General features: G+C 45.4%; 2 protein-coding genes and 1 long non-coding RNA gene across 3 annotated transcripts in view; 2 read left to right on the top strand and 1 right to left on the bottom strand.

Moving 5' to 3' along the window:
* LOC122365230 (protocadherin Fat 4-like) overlaps window positions 1–18,605 on the bottom strand; it is a 165,736-nt gene that overhangs the window by 89,098 nt on the left and 58,033 nt on the right. The window contains exons 4-5 of the mRNA XM_043336234.1: window positions 4,009–4,140; window positions 3,517–3,606 (exon numbers count right to left, since the gene is read on the bottom strand). Coding sequence (XP_043192169.1) covers window positions 3,517–3,606; window positions 4,009–4,140 — 222 coding nt within the window. The remainder of the gene's footprint in view (window positions 1–3,516; window positions 3,607–4,008; window positions 4,141–18,605) is intronic.
* On the top strand, window positions 10,629–13,607 carry LOC122365233. The gene is made up of 3 exons (XR_006253707.1): window positions 10,629–10,896; window positions 11,597–11,714; window positions 12,099–13,607. It is a non-coding gene; the product is annotated as an uncharacterized LOC122365233 (long non-coding RNA).
* On the top strand, window positions 13,920–15,951 carry LOC122365231. Its single transcript, XM_043336235.1, has 2 exons — window positions 13,920–14,617; window positions 14,903–15,951. The coding sequence occupies exons 1-2, from the start codon at window positions 14,605–14,607 to the stop codon at window positions 15,817–15,819; spliced, it is 930 nt and encodes a 309-aa protein (XP_043192170.1). The 5' UTR covers window positions 13,920–14,604; the 3' UTR covers window positions 15,820–15,951.

Here is an 18,605-nt window from a genome sequence, read left to right as displayed (position 1 = left end):
CAGCGGGATTTACCGGAAGTCAGGTCACTTTCGGGTCACAAAAGGTCAAATTTTGAAAAATTTTCAAACAAAAAATGTGCCTTTCAGATGCAATGTGAGCTCAGGAACACGATGGTGCCCATTATATTGCTGTACGATGTCAAAAACGTACTGAAAATGGTTTTGGAAAATATATAATTATAAATTTTGACAATAAAGCTAATAACTTGGCTTTTTTAGGATATTGGGCTTAAACTTGCTAGAGTTGTTTATCAGTGTGTGTTCTATCACATATATTCCGGTTTTTGCGAAAAATTAAAAACTTTTTGATTTTTTTTATTTTTTTTTTGTAGTTGTAATATTTTTTGTAATTGTAATTCTATCACACATATTTTGAAATCGAAATATTTCGAAAATTCGAGATACCAGTGTGATAGCTACGTGCATTTGTAGCCCACTGATGCCAATAAATTGGATCTAGCTTTAAAACTAAGCTCTTTAGAGCGTTTGCCGTAATTCAATATTTTGCATCAAAATCGGCCGATATGACGTCACTCTGACGTCATTTTCGGCCAAAGTATGGTGGATAGAAAGTAGAAAGTTTAACACAAGGTGTCAAATTGACGCTGCTGAGGGTACCGCAAGTTTCGTGCTGATCCGTCGAACTGTTTAGAAGATATTGCCGAAAAACGGGAGGGGGCTCTGTAGAGCCCCCCGCCCCCAGTCACGCGCGGGTTAACTGAATGCATGCAGATAGTGTGGCGTTGTAAAGTCGCGTCGCTGGTCACCGATGCGCAAGAGCGGCTGAATAGGGGGTACAGGGGGTGCAGCTTCCAATACACATTTCCTCCTAAAAACGGTGATCAGGAAATGAGCGCTAATGTGGGATCATGGATGTCCATTGTCCATTTACGGCTAGAAACGCCCTACTATGGTTTTTAGGGTCCCCACGCCGGGTACTGGCTAGTAGTGTCCCGAACCGCGTTTGGTACCTCATGGCGGCATCTGATGGCATCTGATGACCTCTGAGGGCCCTCACGTTGGCCCTAGACCCAAACCGGGTCTTAGGGCCATCTGACCTCTGACGGCCTAACGACGGCCTCTGAGTGCCCCATCACAGCCAGGCTTCGGGGGCTATGCTGACATCTGAGGACCCTGCGACGGTCTGTTGAGGGCCCTAACGATGGCTTCTGACGGCCTTATGAAGACATCTGAGGGCCCTGCCAAAGTCTCTGAGGGTCCATATGCAGACCCTCACGATGGCCGACGGCCTTTATGACTACCTATGATGGCACTTTTGATGGCTCCTGTGGGCCCTCATAAGTCATAACAACCACTGAAGGCTCTCACGACGACCTCTATGGGCCCTCACGACGGCCTAAGACCCAACGCACGCGACAAAGGCTCACGATGACCCCTGAGGGCCCCAAAGTAGGCAGGTTCCAGGGGCCATGCTTGCCTCTGAGAGCCATGCGACGATCTCTGAGGGCCCTCTCAACAGCCTCTGGGGCCCAACAAAGGCCCCAAGGGCAGCCCCAAGGGCCCATGCCCTCTGAGGGCCCTCTGAGGAACCTCAAGAGTCACGACGACCTCTGAGGGCCCCACCGCTGGCAGGTTTTAGGGGCCATGCTGGCATCTGAGCTCCGCGCAAGGATTTCAGATTGAAGGCCCTCACGACGACCTTTGAGGGCCTAATGAAAACCTCTAAGGGCATATGTAGGCTCATGAGATTCCATTCTGATTCTTAGGCCCCATGTCGGCTTGTAGAGCCACTTTATCCACTCCTGGTGCCCCCCTTTGCAGGCCTTTGATAGTCCCAACGCCGGAACTTGTGTGTTCTCTACCGCTGCCGGCTCTTAGAGCTCCACACTGCTCGGGGTTACATGATCAGAGTTAACCCTATTAGTGGCAGGCTCCTGGCTACCCCTATTAGTGGCAGGGGGGGCTGTTTACGACCCCCCTTGATATCTCGAGATCTAACGGGCCGATTTTCAAAATTCAAACGGCATTCGATTTCGCTCAACGTGATCTACATTTCTAAAAAATAAAAACTATAAAATGTCAATAGGGGGGGTAGAGGGGGGTAAAAATGGGCAAATTGCAGATACATTTTAGACTGTTTATCACGGCCAGGTTTCTGAACCAATCTTAACGCAGCTTTTGCCGATCGATAAAGAATGAACCAGGAATTCACATGGATCCTAAAAATATGCATTTTCAAAAATCATAGGCGGATACAGATCATTGAGATTGGGGGTACACAAAAAAGTATAGTAAATAAGGTTTTTGTTGGTACTGTTTCTAAAAAGGATGGTAATGGTCTTGTTATGTTACAATTTTCTTATGAGAGAACGACTACAGTTGTATTGGTCATGCATAGGCGGTGTCAGGGCACCTATGTTGGAAGGTAAGACATAACCCCCCTTTTTGGACGCCTGGATCCGCCTATTATAGCAAAAACGTGTCAAAAGAGGATGCACAATAACTGTATATATTGTCACATGATACCTTTCATTCACTGTTCGTAAAACTGGTGCAGCATCGTGATCTTCTCCCAAATGACTCGCTTCACGAATAGGACCCCCCAATTCCCAGTGCTCTGGAGCCGCCCCTGGTAAAGTTATGAACTTGAAATTTTCAGGGAATGTGCCCAATTTAGTTTTAGGAAAAGTCAGAAAATTTCAGCATCGTAGCTTCAGCAGTTTCGGAGATATTTCCGAAAAACCTGAGGGGTGGATAAAAACAACCCCCCTGCCACTAATAGGGTTAATAAACATTACAAACGGACTACAATGGTGAGCGAATAGGAAAATCCGTTCCTGATACGCATTTACTTGCTCATGTAACCCCGGTAACTGACTATTGGGGCTCACGACTCAACAAATGTGGGTACCAAGCGCATTCTACGAATCCCCATGCAAGTTCCACGCCGCCAGCCGAATTATTGGGCCCATACACTAGCTCTTGAGACCTGTACACGCTCCAGGGGCATAACTACCTCCAAGAGTTTTTCCGGCCTACCTGCCTGGAAAAGCACCAATACGTGGCTCCGGGGTCGGCGTCGGTCGCCGTACTTACCCCCGTATCCATGGTATAGTTCAGGGTGGCTGTGGCTCCGGGGTCGGCGTCGGTCGCCGTACTTACCCCGGTGTTCATGGTATAGTTCAGGGTGGCTGTGGCTCCGGGGTCGGCGTCGGTCGCCGTACTTACCCCGGTGTTCATGGTGTAGGTCAGGGTGGCCGCGGCTCCGGGGTCGGCGTCGGTCGCCGTACTTACCCCGGTGTTCATGGTGTAGGTCAGGGTGGCCGTGGCTCCGGGGTCGGCGTCGGTCGCCGTACTTACCCCGGTGTTCATGGTGTAGGTCAGGGTGGCCGTGGCTCCGGGGTCGGCGTCGGTCGCCGTACTTACCCCCGTATCCATGGTATAGTTCAGGGTGGCCGCGGCTCCGGGGTCGGCGTCGGTCGCCGTACTTACCCCCGTATCCATGGTATAGTTCAGGGTGGCCGTACCGGGGTCGGCGTCGGTCGCCGTACTTACCCCGGTGTTCATGGTGTAGGTCAGGTTGGCTGTGGCTCCGGGGTCGGCGTCGGTCGCCGTCAGGATGAGTAGCGAGTCGTTCAGCTGGTTCTACAGCACCAATGACAGAAGAAAATAACAATTACTGCGCTGGAAAATTAATGACTAAGGCTGTTTTCAATTTTTAATTGTGTAAAGTGTTTTAAAAAGGCCCATGCGAGGTGGAAATTGATAACGCTTTTTGATTGGTAATGGCGGAACTTAAGACTTACATGGTGATCCCTTGGTTACAACATAACTTTAACTTTGATATAAATAAATATGGGACCTAAGTCCTTTGGTTAAATTATGTAATACCAACAAAGCCGATAAAAAGCTGATGATGTGATACATTTTGGCATAACTGAAAAAAAAACAAGAAAATACTATATCAATAGAACATGAACAAGTTGCATGCAACACATTCTGGATAAAATATCACATATGCTATACATAATACATGTATATACAAACCTCTGGCACGTCCAGCGATATCTGCGATCCCTGGCCGTCAAATGTCGGGGTGTTGTCGTTGATATCGGCTACATCAATGGCAATAAATGTCTGGCTTCCTCCGTTCAGCAGCAGACTAACTGTGATAGAATCCTGGAACAGAGACAACACAATAAGGTAATGTGGCCCAGCTCCCGCGCGGGGCTGGGGTCTCCAGCCGAACGCGCGGGGCTGGGGGTGGGTAAATTTTACCCCCCCCCCCCTGTTATCTCCCGAACTAATGGTCCGATTTGGAAAATTCAAACGCCAATCGAAAGATCTCATCACGAACAACTAAAAACATGTACTTAATTTAAAGTTTGAGCCTTGAGGTCAAGGTCAAGGTCAGGTCAAGGGTACAAATTGCAAGTTTCTACAGCATCGGCCTTGCACCGTAGTTGCCGAAGAATGGACTGAGACTGATTGCCCAAAACGTGTTCTTAGGCTACCAAGACAATATTCGCTGCATACAATATCATTCAGAGGTCAAGGTCAAGGTCAGGGCAGGTCAGGTCAGGTCACCAAAAACAAAATATAGAAAAGGGCATGTGCGACACATGCTTTATGGGTCATTTTATTCATAGAATTCAATGGGCACACTCAATAGGTGATATGGACCACATCTGGATGAATTTTAGGTCCAGGTCAGGTCAAGGTCAGGTCAAGTAGGTCAAATTTTGAATTTGGTTGTTAAGGCCTAAAAAGGTGTCTATCTGATGCAGTTTTTCACGGCGAATCGAATGGTGCTATTTTTGTTTCCGTACAAGGTCTAGAACTTCCCAAAAATTCATTTTTCAAAATTTTTGTGTGTCGTGACGTCATGAAATTTCTAATAACTCCCACATTTTTGAACCGATTCTTCTAAAAATTGGTATGTAGGTGCACATAGACCACGTCTCTGACATAAATTGCGGTTTTTTTCGATACACTCAAAATGTTTGATTTTATAATTATTTTCCCAAAAAAGTCAGTTTTTTGAAAAAAGTTTGGCCAAAATTCAAAATTTTCAAAAACCGAGATAGCCATTTGATAGACAAAGTAGGATTACGTGTAACCTTTTTGTTACGTCTTGATTCCTTTAAAAATGAAGATGTTAGCGGCGTTTGAAATTTTGCCGTTTTTTAGGCGAAAATGGCGAACATGACGTCACTAAAACGTCAATTTCTCAAAAATTTTCCGACGGATTTCGCTCAAATTTTTCAGGGAACGTGTCAAATTGATGTAAAAAAGGTACTGAAAGTTTGGCAGCGCTGCGCGCCGCCGTTTTTGAGTTATTGCAAAAATTCGCGAGGGTGGGTAAAATTTACCCCCCCCCCAGCCCCGCGCGGGATAGGGGAGACCCGGGATATCATTCTGGAACAGAGACAACACAACAAGGTAATGTGGCCAAGCTATAGGGGAGACCCGGGATATCATTCTGGAACAGAGACAACACAACAAGGTAATGTGGCCAAGCTATAGGGGAGACCCGGGATATCATTCTGGAACAGAGACACCACAATAAGGTAATGTGGCCAAGCTATAGGAGAGACCCGGGATATCATTCTGGAACAGAGACAACACAATAAGGTTATGTGGCCCAGCTATAGCCCGCGCCCCGTAGGGGGGGGGGGCCGAAACGGCCCCCCCCCCCTGTACTTTTCGGTCGATATCTCCTAAACGGCTAGAGATATCGCCACCAAACTTTCAGGACCTCTCCGGGCATCAATTTTACACATTGTGACCAAAAATTTTCCAGAGGCTGTGATAGGTTGGCCACAAATGACGTCAGAGTGACGTCATGTTCTGTCATTTTCGACCGAAAAAAGACCTTCGCGAGAAGACCTGTCAGGCCTACAGCTTTGAAGATACAGAAAATGATCAAGACATAAAAGGTGTAGAATTGACAGGGCTACAAAACTGCTATCTCGGATTTTTGAAATTTTTGAGTTTTGATCCCCAAAAATCAAAAAAGCATTTTTTTGGATATATTAGCCAAAAACTCCAAAAAGTTTTTTGAGTTTCGAAAAAAACCGGAATATATGTGATAGTACCTACCGTCTTCTATCTACATACCAAATTTCAGATCGATACCTCGTTTTTTGGCCAAGTTATAGCGAAAAAACTGTTCAAAAATGATGACGTCAAATTTTCAAACTCAATTTTTGGCAATACTAGAACTCATAGAGCAAAACAAAGACCACCATTAGACTCCCCGTGACGAGCTGCATCGAATGGATACCCATTTTATGCAAAAATATCAACTTTGAAATTTGACCTAATTTGACCTGACCTTGACCTGACCTTCACCAAAACGTGACCTAGGCTGGCCCCAAAGGCTGCCTAACCCACATAATCGCATTTGTCATGTAAAATGGACCATAAAACATGTATCACACGACACATTCATATTGTGACCCCCGGTGACCTGACCTCGCTGTGACCTGACCTGGTATCAGTGACCTCAGATAGCAAAGTATGTGTTTGACGAACAATATACCATCGATGGTTTTCAATAAATTACCAATTTACTCGATTTCACAGCACATTTCTTGAATTGCCTGTGAACGGTGAAAATCTGACCTTTGACCTGACCTGTGACGTCATCGGTTTGACCTAGGTCAATGAAATTTGGTCACAAGGTAGTTCCCGGGTAGGGCTATCAAACGCCGTTTGAATTTTGAAAATCGGCCGGTAACTTTCCGAGATCTTAGGGGGGGCCGAAACGGCCCCCCCCTACGGGTGGTAGGGTCCGCCGGTAGCCCTACGGGGCGCGGGATAGGGGAGACCCGGGATATCATTCTGGAACAGAGACAACACAATAAGGTAATGTGGCAAAGCTATAGGAGAGACCCGGGATATCATTCTGGAACAGAGACAACACAATAAGGTAATGTGGCTAAGCTATACTTCTGTTTTTGTCTTTCATTTTCCAAAAATATGTCAGTTTTAATGATTTGTTGTATGGTGTGATTTTGGCCTTTCTTTTTTTTTTGGGGGGGGGGGGACAAATGGCCGAAATTACGCCTTTCTTTCCATGCACCGCCATAGGCGCAGTGCTAGAACCCGGGTCTTTTGTGGGGAGGGGGAATAAACGGGCCTGGGACTGACATGGCCCCTTTCCTCCCCCTGGATTAGCCCTTGAATTACTACTCTCCCTTTCTCGCCGGCCGACGAGGGAGGGGCCCCCCTCCATAGTTTTTTCGCATTAGCTCCGAACACGCCGGCGATAGAAGGATGAAACTTTGCATACCTGACCATTGATCCAAGCCGCATTTCGTGACACCAACCGAATTTTCAGGTCATGTCAGGTAACTGACATATGACGTCATAAGTAAACCTCTGCACGGTCCTCAAATGTCGCGAACTCGCAACGTCATCAGTGCCAGAGGAACTTATACAAGGAGATGAAACTTACAGGATGTGGTATCCTCCAGAGGTATCACAACTTGTATATCTCATATTTTTTCTTAGCCCGCGCCCTAATGGGGGTCATTTTGCCCTCCCCCTATGGTTTTTCTTGAATAGCGAGAAAACGCCAAATTCTGGGTACCTACTACCTTCCCTGGCATCAATTTGACACCTTCACACAAAATTTCCAGCCACAGGTCACCTTGGGTCAGGAGTTATTGAGGTCAAACTGAGGTCATGTTCGAGTAAAAATGGGCAAAAAACATGACACCTTGAAACGCTCACTAAACCTACAGTTAAATATTTTTTAAGTTCTTTATGTGGTTGTGTAGAGAAAAGACGGCGCTACAAAACTACTGTCTCAGATTTTCCAAATTTCCAACTGTAAACGGTGAAAATTGGACCTTTGACCTGACCTGTGACGTCATTGGTTAGACCGAGGTCAATTAAAATGAGTCACAAGGTAGTTCCCCGTTGGGGCCATCCAACGCCATTTGCCGCTTGTCGCTATGTTGCGTGGTTCTCGAAATCTTGGGGGGAGGGGCAAAATGGCTCCCCGTCATCAGACCGCGTTGCTCGGCAGACCCCATCAGGGCGCGGGTTAACCCTATTCCTGGCGGGCTCCGCCGGGACAAGAAACTAGCGGGGGGCCGATTCGGCCCCCCTTCAGATATCAAAAACTACACATCGCAGAACAAACGAAAAACGGCATCGGATACGCACGGTCAAGATCTACAATTTTTACTAAGGTCATTTTCAGGTCAGGTCAAAGGTGACGTCACAGGGGTCGAAAAACTCAAAATGGCGGCGTTAGATGTGGAGAGAGTTTTTCTCGAATAACTTTCGAGTTAGTCAAGATAGGAACAAACTAAGGGCATCGTCGTGATCCTCTCGTCAATCCGCATCGAATGATATATATGTTGACCTCGAAGGGTCAAGGTCAAAGGCTGACCTCAGGTCACGTGACATCGAGGTCATCATGTATATCATTCGATGCGTCTTGACGAGCTGAACACAATGAGACCATCCACGCGTCTGTATCTTGTTCCTGTACGGAGTTATTGGCCAAAAACCTTTGGTGACCTTTGATGACGTCACATGACCTCACAGCTGCCCAACAGCAAAACAGACCTCAAGGTAGTGAAGGTTGATCGTATATGAAGTCATGTATGGTATATGGGGCCATTCCGACCCGTTTTAGTGGTAAAAACAGGGAGTTGATTTTTCCCCCATTGACTTATAATGGGGAGGTCGCGACACTGACCTGACCTTAGGTCACCGATATCAAAATTCCGAGATATACAAATTGCACATACTGGTACCCTAACTAAAGCCTGAAGAGAAGAAATTGATCGGTCAAAAACTCTAGCTCTGGCGTGATTGCAAACTTTTCTGAGGTAGGGTCACCAAACCGCCTCTGGTGACCTGACCTGAGATCAGATCAACTCAAAATTTTCAGACATGTTGCGTAGAAGCCTTTTAGGAAAAGTCAGAAAATTTGAGCTTCCTAGCTCAACGCGTTTGGGAGAAATAACCAAAAAACCTCAGGGGGGCTCCTGAGGCCCCCGCCAGGAATAGGGTTAAGGTTACATGAGGTCAGGTCTGTCATGTGACCTCACCATTTTAAGTCAAAGGGGAAAATCGAGAACTGCTATTTTAGCGCCGGGAACGATCTCAGACTATCTCAAGTACTCAGATTCGTGATTTCTTGCACTCATTGTAAGGTCCAATGCTTCATTTTTGCATTGTTGACCTTGCGTGACGTCATTTATGACATCACTTGGGTCATAAGTTTTTCGTCAATAAATTCCGGTCAAATCGAGCTAGCGAGTCGGAAAAGCCACCAATGGACTCAGGAAGACCTGCCGAATCAAATGATATGCGACATAACCTCCCGTGACTAGCTTCGTGACCTGGGAGGCGCTGACCTGTCACCTGACCTCATCAGTCATCCGAGTTCAACATCTGAACGTGACAGCAACCAAACAAAAAGTTTACCCTTCGACGTGCCTGAGCAAGACCAACACGATGATGCCCAAATCGCGGCCCTGCGACCATTTGTTGCGAAGTTATTATTAAAGACTTGAACCTGTGCTTTGGGTCACTTGACCTGACCACAGCGGTCACTGGTTGACCTGAGACCTTAACCCGGCAGGCGGTGGGCCTCCCGGCCACCTTCCGCGCGGTGGGGGGGGGGGCATTTTTTTGCCCCCCCCGTATCTCCGAAACTACTGGACGGATCCAGAAAATTCAAACGGCGTTCGATAGCCCTGTCAAATTTGTGAGAAACCCAATTTCATTGACCTCGGGGTCACCGATGACGTCACAGGTCAGGTCAAAGATAAAATGTTTCACCGTTCACGGGGCTTCTAGGGAAAGCCTTATAATACCGAGTAAAACGCACTTTGTCGAAAATCAGCGATAGGGCGTCAGTTGTCTAGTACAGCCCTCTGCAAACTGCGTGGTAGGTATTCTTTTTCGACAAAACCGAGAATATCGCGGATACTATGCTTTCGGTCACTCGGAAATCGTAACAGCAAGACGCGCCAGACTCCGCACCTTACATAGATGGGCATTACCATCGTATTCATTTTCCATCCAGTTTGGCAACAAAACCCAAAAGTTTATTTTTGCCCCCAAAACAAACTGTTGCATTTTGTAACCACACGAAGCATATACTTTGTTTATCGAGACACTAATACAAGAAACAAGTACACTAATTCATGCTACACAATACGCATGACAGAACTATATTTGGACGCCTCTGTTGTATGAAGCGTCACGGTCTCCCTCTCGGCCCTACGTTTTTCTCACAGTCAATGACAATCCAAAAACAATGTAATAAGACCAGACGTTTCGACAACAAAGTGCCTTCGTCAGTGGAAAAACAAGATATAGGCTTTACCAGGGGGTCATCGTTTCTATGTTGCGCCATAGGGAAGGCTTTTTGGGCCAATCAGAAGGTAAATGACGTCAAAGGTCGTCCACTTTCTTTGCTGTTTTCTCAACTAAAACGGGATGAAGTGGAACGTTTTTGGTCTCAAATGGTTGAATAAGACATTTTCTACATGTTGTAAAGGTTACAATACCTAAAAACTTGTAGTCTTTGAGTTCTAGCGTAGCAGTGAATTAGTTGGGAATTACGATTTATGACAGTGGTTTAAGGAATTGAAGCAGAAATTTAACTATTTTCTACATTTATTGCGCGCGTGTTACAGTCTTCTGCTTGCAAATTTGTGTATTTCAATTGATATCAATTGTTAGTTGTTATTTGATTCTTTTCTGTCTGGCATTTTCGAGGTTTTTTTCTGATTATTACCAGCAAGTAGTTAATAAGAATTATCATATACTTTTGTAAATGTAGAAATATTGGTATGTATTCCAATACCAAACAAAATTGCATGTTTGATTGTTTTAAGTGTGGTCAATTGTCTAAAGCCTAGACGGACAAAGGAAGCTGCAATTGCTTCTGTAACTCATGTAAGCTGCCATAATTGATAAGTATCTGGACATCCACGGGGAGCCATCCGCTTCTCTTCTGTCTTTGACAACCAGTACTTTTAGAATGAGCGAGTGCTTTGCATTACAAAGATCCGGTCCAACACAAACAGGCCTGCAGTCCGCACAGCCGGTAAATGTGAAGATGAAGTACAGTGAAGATAAAAAATCTAACCTGACCTAACCTTACCTACTATCCAAAAACTTTTAACCTGTCAACCTACAATCTACAAACTTACAACCTACTAACCGAAAACCTACAATTTAAAGCCTACAATCTACCAACCTACAACTTAAAAGGTACTGACTCACGTCTCACTGTACTTCATCTTGATCTACACATATAATATTGCACAGCCTACACAGGCCTCAAACTTCTGTGTGCACTATGGTGTCAGGCAATTGGTGAGTGGTTTGCTGAATATTTTCAGGTGAACAGGATTCCTGTCAAATTAAAAAATAATGATTATGAATGAGTAGGTAGGTATGTTTTGTGTTCGTTTTTTGATTGGTTTTAGGGCTCATGTGTTTTCTTCAATCCTTGTTAGCGCATTGGTATGATGGAGGAGTATCACTCCAACTCCCCTAGGCCCTAGTTTGATTAGAAGAAATGTTAACTATGTTATGACAGATCATGACCAAAGTACCTGGAGCAGCGTTTAAAGTCACATCTTGTTTACAGTGCCCCACCGACCAGCTGTGGTGACGCCAGTCGCCAACAGCTACAGCGCTTTTCCAGGAGGCTTCAGTTATTCTGTGACTGGTGACCAAGGCACAACACATCACCCAGCAACTTACAAGTAAGTGAATCTGTGTGTGTGAGCAATGTTAATGTGCCTATCTGTGCAGTTGTGGCAGCTCCCAAAAACAATTACCTAATTCAAAGGGGAAAATGACAATGGAGCATGCCTAATTTGCTATCATATTTAGTGCAGGCTAAGGTCAAAAGGTTGTGTCTACCGAGTCACATACAATAACAAACTGTTTTACACAGGTTGTTTGGCGAGTTGCTGACATTCATCGATTTAGGCAGCTCCTTTGCCATGGCATTTAGTGACTAAAATACAATTTTCCAAGCAAGGAAGTGACATTTTTTGTTAACTGAATAGTTATTCGTTTTACTGGGTGTTATGCATCCTTCAGCCATCCTTAATTTGCATTTCATGGAAGGTTTTTGTTTTCAGTCTTGCTGGCGGAGAGTGTTGCTGAGCAGCTGACCAACTACGGCTGCTGGAGCGTTTCTCAGTCGGCGACCTCCGTAGACTGTCAAGCCTCCCTGGCCTTCTGCGACTCAAGAAGGAGGGATTTTTATCTGTGTTTACCATACAAGAGACATTTTAATCTGACGATTCGATCGGATCTGGATCATGAATCCCGAGGCGGTGTGATAGATGGTCGAGGCCGGCGCGCCACGCCAGACGCCTTCTCGCGCGGGGCGTGCTCAGGTCAGTCAGGTTGCGCTGCCGGACTCTGCTCCGAGGAGAGAAGCACATAAGCGCAGTCAGGACGCGAGTGTGGTTGCACCGCCCCGGTCCCAGCAACCGCATGGCGGTGGGGACTCACAGCCCGGCTGATGGTTCCAGATCGTCTCAGCGCAGCTTCTTCTCCGGACCCCGGCGGGGCAGCGAGGCTGGTGGTTCGGAGCCGACTGATGGAGGACAGCAAAAGAACAGCAGGACAGGACAGCACCCTAACAGTAGCCTTCGGTCATGTGGCGAGAGCTGGGCCCCGGACCGGTCGAAAGGGTGCTCACTGCTCAGCTGAGTGGGTAATGTCCGCGTCTCGTTAGTGTCCCCGGCCAGGTCCTGAAGGGTAGATGAGGGCGGGATATTCTCCTTTATAGACGCAAAGCAATGCCAGAAGAATGGTTTTGCGATCGAGTTGCATGCGCTGTCCCTGCCTGTCGCTCCTGCTGCCGCCGGCGGGGTTGGCGCTAATGGCCATTGACGGGGCTGCTGTGTTTGTAAATTAGGTTGGATGGACCCCTGCTTTCAGAGTTTTGTGTTGGTCGCTGGTAACCCATGTTTTGTGGCCAGCGTGTTACGAACCCACGTAGTGGTTTGACCCCGTGGGGTGCTGTGAGACAGCGCGGAGCGACGCGTGGATGCTGCTGAAACACGCTGATGTTTGTGTGTACCTATCGTCATTTTGAAGTGCTGCTTGAGTTTGCTCGTTTGTTCTGTCTTACTGTTTTGTGTTTTCTACCAAGATAATGTTGATAAGATTGTTCAATAAAGTTTGAGTTGAGACTTCCGGACCGGGAAAGACTGAGACGTCTGAACCGGGGCCGGCAAAGGCGTCTAAACCGGGACCGATTGAGGCAGCTGGACTGGGACCAACGAATGGCAGCCAGTTCTGGACCGAAAGTGGCAGGGCTGCATCCGATGCGCCACCACATACCGTATCACTGGCAGCCATATGCGTTCCTGTCGCAGGCCACCGTTCACGCTTCAGTTTCGGCGCTGGTGCCCCGGCCGGGTATATGCTCTGCTCGGTATACCTAACTGTTGTGAGCAAAACCTCGTAATCGTACGTCTAATGCTTTAGTTGTTGTTTGAATCCGCGTAAATTATGACATTCTGGCAACTATGCTGACCCATAACCAAGCATAGGTCAATGTTGGCTCAGTCGGCTACGGTCGAAGTTATGGTGTTTTTCCAGCCGATAATGCATCAATATAAACTCCTTCCACACTGGTTTTTGTGGCACCACATGAGCATAAACCGGTTTGCAGGTTTGTAGAAGCTGGTATAACGTAATTTAATCGTTCAATATCGCTAAAGTCGTCTCAATTCCCAAAAACGTCCGCATATTGTACTGCATGCGGCTGCCTGATCCGTGAGGGTGGACGACCTTTGACGTCATTTCGTCAGCTGAGCAAATGTAAACAAACCGCCTGACGATTTTACCTTCTAATATACGGCCTTGGGCTTTACATCGATAAAAAATATAGAAGACGACCAGCCTGCACGAAATACTGTTCTACTTTTTTGAAATACAGGTTATATCTAATCTCGCACTAAAATGTTGTATCGTTCTTCTGTCTAAACTATTCTGTAAGTCATAATCACAGCATTGACACATTGACACATTATAACAGAGACACTCCTATAGATATAGCTATTTGTTTTTTAGCACCATTTTCGCACCTATCCTGGACCAGCTGTAGAAGCCTGGTTTTATGTTAACAGTGTCTTCAAGTAAAATATATGCAGCTTCCATGGCTCTCCTAATCGGTTTTGGCATGCCCTTTTCCATCACTGTAGCTGAATCCCAAGCTGGAAGATGATGACACTTTTCTATATGAAGCACCATCGCATTGGATACATTATGATTTCGAACATCACGTTTGTGCTCTTGAAGTCGTGTTTTCAAACCCCTCCCCGTTTCACCGACATATGATTTTGAACATGGTCCAGAACAAGGTATCTTATATATAACACTGTTGTCTGATGTGTTCACCTTCTTCGGTCGCACTAAATCTTGAATCTTGGATCCTGAAACGATGGCTACATTGGTTCCAGCTGATCGTAGACTAGTCGCTATTTCGTTCGCTTGTTTCGAGATGGGAATCGTTATGAATCGTCCTCGTTTCTTTTGTTCTTGTTTTTGTTTCTTCTTTTCTTCTACACTCTTCCTCCTTATTTCCTTCGCCTTGTTTTGGAGCCGAATTAAGTAACCTTTTGGATAATGAAGTCTTGTAAACGTTTCGTATATATGGGCGATCTCTTCGTCGAGGAATTCTTCGCTACAAATCCTGAATGCTCGGAGAAAGAAGCCGATGACTATGCCACTTTTTACGCGATCGCTGTGTCCTGAAAGGAAGTGGACGTAGTCTTCTTTATTTGTAGGCTTTCTGTATACCTTAAATTTTGCTGTACTTCCGCACAGTAGGTACAGCAAAATTTAGCGGCTTGCTTGTACATGGAAAACCTGGAGGAAGAAAAGTACAAACATATCATGGGCCCTGAGTGCACTTGGATTCGTTACGTTGACGACGTGCTCGTAATAGTTCCACACGATATGAACCTGAAAGAGAAGGTTATTGCCCTGAATGCCGTCGATCCGAAAATCCAATTCACAATTGAAACCGAAAACAGCGGAACGATTCCTTTCCTGGACACACTGGTTATTAGGTGCGGAAGTACAGCAAAATTTAAGGTATACAGAAAGCCTACAAATAAAGAAGACTACGTCCACTTCCTTTCAGGACACAGCGATCGCGTAAAAAGTGGCATAGTCATCGGCTTCTTTCTCCGAGCATTCAGGATTTGTAGCGAAGAATTCCTCGACGAAGAGATCGCCCATATATACGAAACGTTTACAAGACTTCATTATCCAAAAGGTTACTTAATTCGGCTCCAAAACAAGGCGAAGGAAATAAGGAGGAAGAGTGTAGAAGAAAAGAAGAAACAAAAACAAGAACAAAAGAAACGAGGACGATTCATAACGATTCCCATCTCGAAACAAGCGAACGAAATAGCGACTAGTCTACGATCAGCTGGAACCAATGTAGCCATCGTTTCAGGATCCAAGATTCAAGATTTAGTGCGACCGAAGAAGGTGAACACATCAGACAACAGTGTTATATATAAGATACCTTGTTCTGGACCATGTTCAAAATCATATGTCGGTGAAACGGGGAGGGGTTTGAAAACACGACTTCAAGAGCACAAACGTGATGTTCGAAATCATAATGTATCCAATGCGATGGTGCTTCATATAGAAAAGTGTCATCATCTTCCAGCTTGGGATTCAGCTACAGTGATGGAAAAGGGCATGCCAAAACCGATTAGGAGAGCCATGGAAGCTGCATATATTTTACTTGAAGACACTGTTAACATAAAACCAGGCTTCTACAGCTGGTCCAGGATAGGTGCGAAAATGGTGCTAAAAAACAAATAGCTATATCTATAGGAGTGTCTCTGTTATAATGTGTCAATGTGTCAATGCTGTGATTATGACTTACAGAATAGTTTAGACAGAAGAACGATACAACATTTTAGTGCGAGATTAGATATAACCTGTATTTCAAAAAAGTAGAACAGTATTTCGTGCAGGCTGGTCGTCTTCTATATTTTTTATCGATGTAAAGCCTATATCTTGTTTTTCCACTGACGAAGGCACTTTGTTGTCGAAACGTCTGGTCTTATTACATTGTTTTTGGATTGTCATTGACTGTGAGAAAAACGAAATGTCTGACTCTTCTAATCTCGGCCCTACCTTTGCAAATATTTTTCTTTGTTTCCATGAGGTGAACTGGCTCAATGACTGCCCAAATGAGTTTCGCCCAAAGTATTTCCGGAGGTATGTAGATGACTGTTTCCTATTTTTGACGACCAGTCCAAAGTACACAAGTTTCTGGATTTCTTGAATGGCCGTCACCCAAAGATACGGTTTACAAAAGAGGTAGAAAAAAACGGATCCCTTCCTTTTTTAGATGTGCAAGTCCAAAAAGCGGGAGAACGACTGGTTACATCAGTTTATAGGAAACCCTCCTTTACGGGTCTGGGTTTGAGTTTTTTTACTTTCATCCCTCAGACTGTTAAGAAGGCTGTCATGCAATCTGCCATTTTCAGGGCATTCCGGCTCTGCTCTGATTTTAAACCGTTTGACAGCGAACTCAAATTCCTACGAAAGTTCTTTCAAAACAATGGCTTTCCAACAAAGATGTTTGATTTTCATGTTAGAAAGTTCCCTGACAGACAATATGCAGCAATATCGAGCGAAGTCATCGTGCCCAAGCTGGAGAAGTACCTAGTACTACCTTACTTTGGTGCACAATCCCTTAGCCTGCGAAAAGACCTCATAACTTTACTGACGTCCTTCTATCCCTATCTTGACCCCAAGGTGATTCTAAGAAACACCTTCACCATCGGTTCTATCTTCCACTTCAAAGACAGGGTTCCCAAAGTTTGCCGCTCTGGTGTTGTATACCAGTTTTGTTGCTCCTCGTGTGGGGAGTCGTACATTGGGTCCACTCATGTACGCCTCACTACTAGAGTGTGCCAGCACATGGGGATTTCTGACCGCACTGGCTTAATGGTATTTAGCCCAAAGCCCTCTTCAGTTAAAGACCACTCTGATGAGTGCGGCACCGCCTTCTCAATTAACGATTTTACAATTCTGCAGAGGAGTTACCTGGAGCTTGACCTTAGGCTATTAGAGTCTCTCTACATCCACAAACATAGACCAAAACTGAACTCCCAAAACTCTGCGCTGTCACTCAATATCGTGTTATGAGTGGCCTATAAGTGACGCTTCATACAACAGAGGCGTCCAAATATAACTGTCATGCGTATTGTGTAGCACGAATTAGTATACTTTGTTTAGTGATAGACCCAATCGAAAGAGTGGAGCATGGTGCCTATATTTGCAATGAATTCCGACCGACAGATCACATAGTTTTTGAGTTATTACCGGTTTTGTCGAAAAAAGAATGCCTACCACGCAGTCTGCTGAGGGCTGTATACATATGTGCTATAAGAGGTCACTGGTTATACCAGGTCAGGTCACAGGTCAGGTCACCAAGCGTCACCAAGGGTTACCACATGAACCCAACTTTACTAAGGTTGTGCGATGTATGTTTTATGGCCAGTTTTTCATTTCCAACTCAATGGTGTTGGTTATAAGACCATTAGGTACGGTTTAGGTCACTTTCTGGTGGAGGTCAGGTCAAGGTCAGGTCAAAACAGGTCAAATTTCAAAGTTGATATTTTTAGATAAAATGGGTATCGATTCGATAACGCTCGTCACGGGGAGTCTAATGGTGGTCTTTGTTTTGCGCTACGAGGTTGAGAATTGCTAAAAATTGGGTTTGAAAATGTGACGTCATCAATTTTGAACAGTTTTTTGCTATAACTTGGCCAAAAAAAGAGGTATCGATCTCAAATTTAGTATGTAGATAGAAAGCGGTAGGGACTGTCACATGTATTCCGATTATTTCGAAATTCAAAAAACTTTTTGGATTTTTCGGCTATTATATATTTTTTGATTTTTGGGGAACAAAATCCAAAAATTTCAAAAATTTGATATAGCAGTTTTGCAGCCTCCTAAATTCTACACCTTTTATCTATGTAACATTCTTCTGTATCTCTAAAGCTGCAGGCCTGACAGCTCTTCTCGCGAAACCTTTTTTTTGTCGAAAATGGCAGAAATGACATTACTCTAACGTCATTAGCGTCCAACCTATCATGGCCTTTGGAAAAAAAAAATTGGTTACAATGTGCAGTAGCTATTCACGGGAGGGTACTGAAAGTTTTATGACGATCGGCGCAGCGGTTCTCGAGATATATAGAAAAACTAAAGGGGGGCAAAAATGCCCCCCACCGCCTGGAAGGTTAAACCTCGCCGGCCGAGGGGGGGGGCGGGTGCCGCCCCCCCCATAGGGTTTTTTTTTCGCGATAGCTCCGAACACGCTGGCGATAGAGAGCTGAAACTTGGCATACCTGGCCTTTAATCCAAGCCGCATCTTTTGACACCAACCGCCTTTTTGGGTCATGTCAGGTCACTGACCTATGACGTCATAAGTGAACCTCTGCACGGTCTTCAGATGTCGCAACTTCGCAACGCCCTCACTGCCAGAGGAGATGTCACAGGGAAATGAAACTTGCAGGATCTAGTATCCATTATGAGTCTCACAACTTGTATATCTCGGATTTTTTTCCTAAAGGTCTTATGAGGTCAGGTCA

This window comes from Amphibalanus amphitrite, unplaced genomic scaffold, assembly GCF_019059575.1.
Source record: "Amphibalanus amphitrite isolate SeventyFive unplaced genomic scaffold, NRLGWU_Aamphi_draft 000724F_arrow, whole genome shotgun sequence".
NCBI classification, from domain to species: domain Eukaryota; kingdom Metazoa; phylum Arthropoda; class Thecostraca; order Balanomorpha; family Balanidae; genus Amphibalanus; species Amphibalanus amphitrite.
The sequence above is the reverse complement of the archived record's forward strand: the minus strand, read 5'-3'. Positions and strand labels throughout refer to the sequence as shown.